At 38.4% G+C, this 11,080-nt stretch overlaps 1 protein-coding gene across 1 annotated transcript; it reads right to left on the bottom strand.

The window, feature by feature from the left end:
* Nucleotides 1–4,810: 4,810 nt before the first annotated feature.
* Nucleotides 4,811–5,760, bottom strand: LOC106986240 (olfactory receptor 4C46-like). Its single transcript, XM_015084413.3, has one exon. The coding sequence runs from the start codon at nucleotides 5,738–5,740 to the stop codon at nucleotides 4,811–4,813; it is 930 nt and encodes a 309-aa protein (XP_014939899.2). The 5' UTR covers nucleotides 5,741–5,760.
* Between the last annotated feature and the right edge of the window lie 5,320 nt (nucleotides 5,761–11,080).

Below are 11,080 nucleotides of genomic sequence, written 5' to 3'. Positions count from 1 at the left end.
TGGGGCTGTAGTGCTGCATCTATTCACTTTTGAGCTATGCCCACATATTGCTGCAGAATTATCTGTATAATAGCCCAAGTCGAATTATCTAATAGCCCAATTATCTGTATAAGGCCCAGGTCTTTTTTCCTTCTGTCAATTGATCACAGTGAACTCCCTGCCCCCCCCCCCCCATAAGGCCTTGGGTGTGGGCTGGGAGAGAGAAGGCATTGTAGCAAAAGTGGGGACCATAACATTTGGCCATTTTTTTTCATGTAATTTTGCCTTCGGTTCCTGCTTGGGTCAGATCACATATACAGCAGTCTCTTTATTTTGGGGGAATATGTTTCAAGATCCCCAGTGGATGCCTGGAACTGGATAGTACTGAACCTTATACATACTATGTTTTTTTCTATACAAACATACCTGTGATAAAATTTAATTTATAAATTAGGCACAATAAGCAGTTAACAACAATAATAAAATAGGTCTGCTTATTCCTTTTATCCAGTGCACAATTAGGTTAATAAAAGACCATAGGCCCTTATTGGAGAAGACTGAAGGAAGGATTAATATATACATTTTTGGCAAAAAAAGTGTATACACACACACACACACACACATTTTTGGCAATGTCCTGGGGTTCTTCTGCAAGGGATCCAATCTCCCCTTGATTCAAGGAATTTTGAGTCTATAAACTGGTTCCGGTCTGGAAATTGATTGCCAGACCATGAATCTGTCTGTATGATTAAGTTACACTTTTGTTTACTTAACCTAGAACTTTTTTTGCTAACACGGATCAAGTAAGACTTGAATAGGCTTCCTCTTGATTTCGCTTCTAGGAACACCATCATGAACTAGTGAACACTTTAAGTTGGCTTGTATTGATTATTCTGACTGCTATTTTGATTCTGCTGTCATTTATGGGGAGCACACCCACCTTGCCTTTAAGGAGGCTGAGTATTGGGGCACCTGGATGGTTCGGTCAGTTAAACATCTAAGTTTTGATCTCGGCTCACTTCATGACCTCACAGTTTGTGAGTTTGAGCCCTGTATTGGGCTCTTGTGCTGGCAGCATGGAGCCTGTTTGAGATTCGGTCTCTCCCTGTCTCTGCTCCTCTCTCTCTCATGCTCTTTCTGTGTCTCTCTTGGAATAAATAAATAAATAAATAAATAAATAAATAAATAAATTTAAAAAATTAAAAAAAAAATAAAAAGGTTGAGTGTTACCACTTGGCCACTGTTACCTGGGATCACATAACTCCCACTGCACTGGGATTTCCCAGTTCAGTGACCCTAGCTCCCATGAGAGTTTTGGCCTACAGAAAGCAGTGTTGCAGAGCTTTTCAAGGGTGCTGGGACTCACCTGACAAATTTATTTCTTATGGTCATGATCAAAGATGTATCTTCTGGGCACTCCCAGGATGGTTAAGTATCTTAAATGACAAATCCATTCTAACCCTACAACTTCCCTATACCTTTATTTTATTTTGAGAGAGAGAGAGAGCATGGGGTGGGGCAGAGAAAATGGGAGAGAGAGAACCCCAAGCAGGGTCTGCACAGTCAGCTCAAAGACCCACTTGGGGCTTGATTTCATGAAATGCGAGATCATGACCTGAACCAATATCAAGAGTCAGACCCTTAACTGACTGAGCCACCCAGACGCCCCTTTTTTATACCCTTAAATCTCTCCCTCCACATTAAACCAAAGCAGGTGTAGGTTTCTAATTTGCTTACCTTTGGTTCATGTTTTAGCTAACAAGCTGAAAAGCTGTTAGCTTTTCCTCAGTCCCCCAGCTGCAACATTAAATGAAGAATCTCGGGGTGCCTGGGTGGCTCAGTTGGTTGAGAGTCCGACTTCAGCTTGGGTCATGATCTTATGGTTCATGGGTTTGAGCCCTGCATCGGGCTGTCTGCTGTCAGCTCAGAGCCTGGAGCCTACTTCGAATTCTGTGTCTCCCTGTCTCTGCCCCTTCCCCGCTAGTGCTTGGTCTCTCTTTCTCTCTCTCTCTCTCTCAAAAATAAATAAAAAACATAAAAAAATAAGGAAAGAAAGAAAGAAAGGAAGGAAGGAAGGAAGAAAGAAAGAAAGAAAGAAAGAAAGAAAGAAAGAAAGAAAGAAAGAATCTCTACTTAGTGAACCCATATCGATGAATTTGGTTTGGAGTGCCTGGGTGGCTCAGTCAGTTAAACATCCAGCTCTTGATTTTGGCTCAGGTCATGATCTCACAGTTTGTGAGATCAAGTCCTGTGTCTTGTCCTGAGTGGGGCTCTGTGCTGGGTGTGGAGCCTGCTTAAGATTCTCTGTCTCCCTCTACTGCTGTCTCTATAAACAAACAAACAAACAAATAAATTTGGCTTCATTGAATTTTGTTTCTCCCATGATTATCCTATCCTTTTTTTTTTTTTGAAAGAGTGGGAGCAGGGGAGAGAGGCAGAATGAGAGAGAGAGACAGAGAGAGAGAGAGAGAGAGAACCCTAAGTAAGCCTCACACCCAGTGTGGAGCCCAGCATGGGGTCCAGCGCGGGGCTGGATTCCACGACCCTGGGTCACCTTAGCCAAAATCAAGTGTTGGATGCTTCCCCACTGAGCCACCCAAGAGCCCCTATCCTATATTTTTAGTATCCGTTCCCACATGTATTCCACAGATTTATATCTTTAAAAATTGGAAAACTCAAGTTGTTATTTTGGAGTGTAATATGCTCTTCATGGATTATACCTCCTACACTGACAATCTCAAACTCATATTAAAGTGCATCACTCACTGGCTTAAAAGGTCTTTCCGTATTTGCCCCATGGTATTTAGCGGTAAGATTGAACATGATTCTGAGACCAGTCTTCATCTTCCCTGTTCCTGTCTATCCAGGTTCATGTCACTCTGCTGACCATTTTTAAGCTCATTGTCCAGCACATCGCCTGGCACGTGGTGAGAGCTCAATAAACAATTGTTGAATGAACAGATGAATTAACAACCACATGCACACTGATTTTCACCTTCTGGCCCTGGTTATATATTCTCTCTGGTAGGAATGCTCCCACTGCCCCTGATGCATACATGTTCATTCTGCAAACCTGGTTTCAAGCTTGAAGTTTCATTTTTTATGTCCTTTCATCTTGGGAACTTTCCTGAACCCCTGAGTCTTTGTCGTGTGTCCCTCCAACATGCTTTCATAGCACCCTGTGTTGCCACTATCTTACCATTTATAACACGGTGTCGTCATTTTCTGCTCCCCTCCGGGTGCCTCTCAGTGGAGCCTAAGCTCTGTGCAGAAAGACCCGGGTTCCTCTCTATTCACCACTGAAGCCCCAGAAAGTATCAATCTGTCTGATCTATTCTTTGGGCTCAAGACATGTCTGTTGATTAATGAGGGAGGGATGGAAGGAATAAATGGGATATATTTATCCTGAAGTTGTTTTCTGTGTAGGGGGAGCCACGTATGTTTAAAAACACCTTTTCATAATGCAATGTTACCAAAAAGTAATCTAACTGACAGAGAAAAATAACAGAAACAGCTCACATTCATAAGATGATGAAATCTTGCTGAGAGCAGGGGGAATATCAAGGTAAACTATTCTCGCACTGAACATCTCAGGTTCAATTTTTTCTCATTACCCAGTTTAAGCAGAAGTAAAAAACAAATTGTGGTTTCTCTAAGAGATCTAGCCAGAATTCTGAGTCAGAATCAGATAAAAGGAGGAAAAAAATTCCCTACCCACCAGTATTTTTTTCTCTACATTTTATTGACTTTGTTCACCTTCTTTTATACTTTTATTTTTTATTCACTATTTATCACGCACTATACATTATTCTACTTGTAGAAGGTATTCTGAGTTATCAGGTAAGTACTTTATGGAGTATAAACGCATATTAAAAAATAAAAATTCCTGTCTGACATTACAATATTCTTTTATTTGAGTCATTGCATTTTCTATGGCTTATCAGCATAAGATGGGTGACGTGAACAATACAAAATGATTCTGAAGTCTGCAAGGAAATTTGGACACATGGCATAATATTCTTCACTTAGCTCTTAGAGGTTAAATGGGTACATACCACAATATTACAGTGAACTAATTATCATAAACTATGTTATAGTTTTCTATAAAATTGAGTTAAGTTATTAATGAAAAGTTCTTAGAATTTAGTTATAGTTAATGAATTAATATAAATATCATATACAATAGTATAAATAACTATATATAATTATGATATATAATATGTGTATATAATAATATGACATGTGTACGTATACCATATTTTACATATTATATATTATATATGTGGCATCCGGCATAGCCTTTAGTTCATGGTAGCTATTATAATTATCTTTCTATCATCTTTGCCTGGTGCTGTATCAGAGCGTGTAAGAGCACGGTCTTATAAATCAGGTAGCTTCTGATTAATGACTCTCATATACCTACTTTGATACTTCCCCCTTCCGTTTCCTCACCTATAAAGTGGGGATAATAACAGTGCCTATTTCTTTGGATTGTCCTAGAGATTGATGCTCAATACCAATATAATTTTACATTAGAACTTAATTTTTAATTTCTTAATTAGAATGAAAGCTTATGAATCCATATACATGAATGAAGCTAGGAAAACTAAGCCCCAATTTGGTAGAATTGTCCAAATATGCAAAGAGTGATCCTGGGTTAGTTTTTTTTGTCTTTTTCTTGCACCCATTTCTGCTCTTTGCAATGTAGAATCTATGATTCATACCAGTCATTTTTTTCCTTCTATATCTTATAGGTATTCCTTGCTGAGATCATCCAAAATGTCTTTTCGATCCTTGCTTCAATTGAATCAATGTTGTGCTTCGCGCATATTTATTTCTCCCCTGAAATAGCTTTCCTACTACACAATTTCCTAATGGCATTTTTCATCTGGTCATTTCTCAAGGTATAGATTAAGGGATTTAACATGGGAGTTATCGTAGTGTAGAACACTGCCACTGCTTTATCAATAGATAAAGTAGCTGCGGGTCTCATGTACACAAATATGCAGGGCACAAAGAATAAGACGACCACCGTGATGTGGGAGGCACAGGTGGAGAAGGCTTTGCGCCTTGCCTCCAAGCTGTGGTTTCTTAGGGAGCGCAGAATGACCACATAGGAGACCATCAAGAGGAGGAAGTTTAACAGACAGATGAATCCACTGTTGGCAGCAACGAAGAGCCCTAGAGTGTGGGTATCAGTGCAGGCAAGATTGAGCAAAGGGTTCAGATCACACATAAAGTGGTCTATGATGTTAGGGCCACAGAAGGGTAATGGGATGATAAAGAGGATCTGTATGGTTGCATGAAGAAAGCCTCCCACCCACACCACTCCCATTAACAGGCCACACACCCGCTGATTCATGATGGTCGTGTAGTGCAATGGCTTGCAGATGGCTACATAGCGGTCATAGGCCATCACTGTAAGCAGGATGACATCAGCACCTCCAAAGAAATGTTCCCCAAAGATTTGGGTCATACATACATTGAATAGGATGGTCTTCTTCTCACGGAGTGAATCTACAATCAGTGTAGGGGTATTGACAGAGGAATAGCAGGCATCAATGAAGGAGAGATAGGCCAAGAAAAAGTACATGCGGGACCCCAATAATGGGCTGGCAGTGATAGTGACCACGGTGAGGCCATTTCCTACCACAGAGACGATGTAGATGACCAAAAACATAACAAATATGATTTTCTGCATCTTTGGATTCTCTGTGAGCCCCAGTAGAACAAACTCCGTCACGTTGTTCCTATTGTCCATTATTTCATATTATGGTTGATTGCATTACCTGAAAAGAAAAGGCTTTTTTGATTAATGCAACCTTGAATTTATTGAGGCTCTTCATCTAGTAAATAACAAATGCCTAGATTCTGTAGAGTTGTGGATTCTCACGAGGTTTGTTTGAGATAGAAAGTAAGATCTGAGTTCTTGACGATGACTTAAATTATCTCCTGGGTGAAGATTCTGTTAAGAGCATTGACATGAAAAACTTTGCAAACACACAGGCAGGAGATCATCTGTGTACACCTCCTCATCTGAAAAGACTTAGGGCCTATCTTGAAATTGTCATATTGCAGCTAAGTGTGAAAAAAGTGGTAGGAAATGGATGTAAAGGCTATGAATGCAACGCTAGGAATTTTTCCTTTATCCTTAGGAAATGGAGAACCATGGAAGGTAATTGAGAATATGAATGAGAGGGCGAAGAGGAGTTGGAGGAAGGGTGAATCTTGGATACAACTCTCGTAAAGACCTTTGTGCATCTTGGATGAAGTCGGCTGAGGGTCAGTAAGGGGATGGAAGTCAGAGAAAGAAAGCCCCATATCCAAACTATTTATAATAGTTGACAAAAAGTGTAAAAGGGTATTTCTTAAGAGAATATTATAAAGGGCTCTAGGAGTTACTATAAAGTAATTGATAATGCATGTTACCAAATGCCAGTAATATTATAATAGATAATAAGTATATTTTTAATGATTTATTGCTATATGCATGGCATGGTAGTAACCTGTGTGATTTACATTATTTCATCCATTTTGCAAATGTAGAAACAATCTCAGAGACTGATGTTAACAGTAATAATAATGATACTATTAACTAAAACTACTGGATACTTGTTGTGTTCTGGTTTTGCAGAAATGTGGTTGTTTCATCCTCACTACAAACCCATGAGATGATGGAGCACCTTGATGGCTCAATTCGTTAAGTGGAGCCCTTGGTTCCATCTCAGGTCATGGTCTCGCAGTTGTGAGATCCAGCCCCGTGTCAGTTTCCACAGGGAGCCTTGCTTGCGTTTCCCTATCTCACCCTCTACTGCTTGTGCTCTCTTTCTCTAAAAAACAAACTATATATATATATATATATATATATATATATATACACATATATATATATATGAGTACCACTATTATTTTATACTTACTGTATACAGGAGGCAATACAATATAGAGAAGTTAAGGGTCCTGTCCAAGATCAAACAGAGAATAAAGGGCAGAGCCAAGATTATATCACATTATACTTGTTGACTTTTTTCTTCCAAAATTTTAATCCATTCCCTACATTGTTATGTTATTACAAACAATGCTGAACTCGTTATCTCTTTTTGATATGACCATAATAATTATAATGACTTTAATACCACTTCAGAAGCAAGTGTTCATGAAGCAATTTCATCAACAGACACACACACACATGCACACACACATGATCACCGAGTATCAACACATCAAAATCACTAAATACATCAGAATCACTAAATATTAACAAAAATGTGGTGCTGCTTTCATTGAATATCCCTTTGATCTTGGCCTCTTCCACAGCCCCATTTCCTCCCTTCCCAATCTGCTTGCACGCATGGGTCCCCAGACTCTGCTAAATGTTGAAAATGACTACCACAGTCGTTACGTGTAATGTATTGGTTGTAGAACTAGAGAGACCATATTGGAATCTTGCCTTTTCCACTTGCATCTTCTTTTATCCCAGGAACATTTCTTGGCACCCTACATCCTTGTTTCCTCAGGTATAAAGTGAGAATGATAATATCCATGTCCCAGGTGTTATGAGAATTGATTGAGGAAACATACATGAACATAGCCACCACATTACTGTGGGCACACAAAAAACTTACACCAATTTTTGTGACTGTGCCTGCACCTAGGAGATAGGGAGAATTGGCGTTTTGAGTGAAATACAGAAAAACATTTGACCATGCAACAAGCTCAGGAAGATTAATCTCTAATTTTACTTTTCAGGAAGGCACAGAGACCCACATTATCTGTAGCAGTTAATCTAAGGAAGGGCTGTCCCTGTTCATGCTTGGGCTAAATGACGGATGATCTATTTAATGTATTACTCATATGTATGTCTTTTCTGTGTTTGGAGTGAATTTACATTTGATTTTCATGCTCATGATTTGTCTTGGATGTTAAGGGAGAGGTCTCGTGCAATACCAAGTGCCTGGTTGATCAGAGAGCTGGGTCCTACAACATTTCATAATCTCTATGAGCCTCAGATTATTCATTTGCCAAATTAGGCCAATGACACTTATCAACTATCTTCTGAAGAACTTGGGAGAGGATAAAATATTACTATACTTAAAAGTGTTGAAACATAGTGATTACTATATAGAGAAAGTAACCCTCTTTAAGATGCTTTAACGCTGTTGAAAAACTTACCTTGTACTCTTAGATGATCTTAATGATGTTTGGGGGTTTTCAGAAATAATCCCATCTTCTAACTGACCTCTTCTTGGATAAGAAACTTACACTATGAAAGTTATGGCACACTCAGACTGAGACTACTTAGGTAATTCAGTAACAAATCAATAGCTGTGCAGAAAGTGTTTCTATTAGTCCAAATCTTTCCTTCTAGCCTAAAGCCCCAAAATTGTTCATAGAAAGCCTGGGATTTAAATTTAGAGTGAATTCTTTTGACACACTGTGGAGAAATGACCTACAGATGGCTCTGGTCCTAGAGGCAAGAGGTAAGAAGTGTGGAGGAAACACTTTCAAATGAGTCATTCCTACCATAATGAAACTTGCTCTGAAGATGTAACTTCTCCAAAATATTTTCACCTTGCACTGCATGGATATTTAAAGAGGTTTCCATAAAGGCTCAAGGACCTTGTCTTTTAACTGCTGCTTTCTCTCTCTGGAATTAATTATCCCCTCTGACGGAAAGGCTTTGTCTTAGAAGTAGGTATGCTGAAGAGACATGTTTGAGAATTGTCCGATTTTGAATAGGGAATTGCATTCCCTGTGTTTGGAACCTGAACTTACGAGAATTCCCTTTCTCTGTGTGAATCCGGATTTCCAAGAAAGCTGGATGTCATGGGAATAGGAAAATGACATAATTCCAGAATGGGGACCTGTGATGGAGTTAATCTGTTGACCCGTGTCACAGACAGAACTTCTGCCTTCTTAACAATATTAACACTTTTCTGTAAACCTGTTCCTGATTGCTTGAGTGCTAGAGCAGTGAGGGCATAAAATCAATGGAATGGCAGCCATGAAAGAACTTGACTCCAAAAAGTTGTTGGTCATATTCATCAGAGGGCTATGGAAAGTAAACAGAAATTCTAAGTCTCCCAGTTAGTAATCGCTGGGACTTATGGTCTGGTCAGTAAGGAATACTAGGCAACATTAAAATTGTGGAGTGATATCAAAACACAGGCAGAAAGTTCTAATTTTAACCACCAGAATTGTTCCACATTCTTGTCACTTGCTATTGTTAATTATTTTCCTTTTAGTCAGTTTAGGAGGTTTGTAGTGTTATATTATTGTGGTTTTAATTTGCTTTTCCTGATGACTAATGAGGTTGAGCATTTTTTTTTTCATATTATTGACCATTTGTGTATTTTTAAAAAAATTTATCTTCAAGTCCTTTGTACAATTTAAAAATGGCAGTTGTAGGCTTTTTATGACTATAAAAATTCTTTTTTTAAATTTTTTTTTCAACTTTTATTTATTTTTGGGACAGAGAGAGACAGAGCATGAACGGGGGAGGGGCAGAGAGAGAGGGAGACACAGAATCAGAAACAGGCTCCAGGCTCTGAGCCATCAGCCCAGAGCCTGAGGCGGGGCTCGAACTCACGGACTGCGAGAAGTCGGACGCTTAACCGACTGCGCCACCCAGGCGCCCCTAAAAATTCTTTATACATTCTAGATATAGATCTTTCTTCATACCTATTTATGTGTATATATATATATATATATATATATATATGTAATAAATATAAAATATATATTTATAGTTTGCCTCCTTCCCATAAGAGACTCTTAAATACAGAGAACAAACTGAGGGCTGATGGGGGGGGGCAGGAGAGGGGAAAATGGGTGATGGGCATTGAGGAGGGCACATGTTGGGATGAGCGCTGGGTGGTGTATGTAAGCGATGAATCATGGAATCTACACCTGAAACCAAGAGCACATTGTACATACTGTATGTTAGCCAACTTGACTATAAATTATATATTAAAAATTATATATATATTTATATATAACTTATATATAATGCCATGTATATAAGTTGTACATAATATAAAATATTTATACATAATATATTTATATAGTTTTCTCCTAGTCCATGGGTTGCCTTTTCATTTAAAAAAAAATTTTAATATTTATTTTTGAGAGAGACAGAGACAGATGCGAGTGGGTTAGGGGCAGAGAGAGAGGGAGACACAGAATCCAAAGCAGGCTCCAGGCTCCGAGCTGTCAGCACAGAGCTCGATGCAGGGCTCAAACTCAGAAGCTGTGAGATCATGACCTGAGCCGAAGTTGGACACTCAACGGACTGAGCCACCAGGCGCCCCGCCTTTTCATTTTTAGTAAGATAACATCTGACCAGTAGAAGAGTTAAAATATTAATGTTTCAACTTTCAGTTTTTCTTATAGTGCTTATCGTGTGATATTTAAGAACTATTGATCTACTCCAAGGCTAAAAATAAGTTTTCTAGTATTTTTATGTGTTTAGCCTTCCACACCTAGATCTCTGACTCATTTTGAGTTAATGTTTGTGTGTGGTGGGAGGTAGTAGTGGAGGTTGGTTTTTTCTCAGATGGATATCCAATTGACCCAGCATAGTTTTTTTTGGAAAAAAGAAGGAGTCTGTTCTTTCCCTTACTAAATTACTTAATACTTTTGTAAAAAATTCACCCATTGAGGTGTATTTATGGACAGTGTATTTTGCTTCAAGGATCTATATGTGTATATATCAATACCACAGTGTTGTTTACAGGAGCTTAATAAGGCTTTTTTTTATTTAGATAGAATCAGCTCTCTACCTGTGTTCTTTTTATTGAGATTGATTTGTTATTCCAGATTCCTTTAATATTGTATATTTCTATACAATAGAATACAATTTCAGGATAAGATTGCCAGTTTTTCCAAGCATTCTGTCGGGAGTTTACTGGAATTGTATTGAAATTATGAAATTAATGTAGTAAATATATCAAGTCTTTGAATCCATTATCATTGTTTGTTTATTTGTTTATTTATGTATTTACTTTCACACATTAGTAGTGTCTTCTGAGTTTCCTATATGGGTCTTGAATATATTTTGAAAATGTAATTTTCAAATGTCATGATTCTAGTAGGATTTTAT

Source organism: Acinonyx jubatus, chromosome D1 (assembly GCF_027475565.1).
Source record: "Acinonyx jubatus isolate Ajub_Pintada_27869175 chromosome D1, VMU_Ajub_asm_v1.0, whole genome shotgun sequence".
In the NCBI taxonomy this organism is placed as follows: Eukaryota; Metazoa; Chordata; class Mammalia; order Carnivora; family Felidae; genus Acinonyx; species Acinonyx jubatus.
Note: the sequence above shows the minus strand (reverse complement) of the source record. Positions and strands in the feature narration are given on the sequence as shown.

Excerpts from the sequence above, each read along its gene's own strand:
- LOC106986240 (XM_015084413.3), bottom strand. The coding sequence starts at position 5,740 with ATGGACAATAGGAACAACGTGACGGAGTTTGTTCTACTGGGGCTCACA.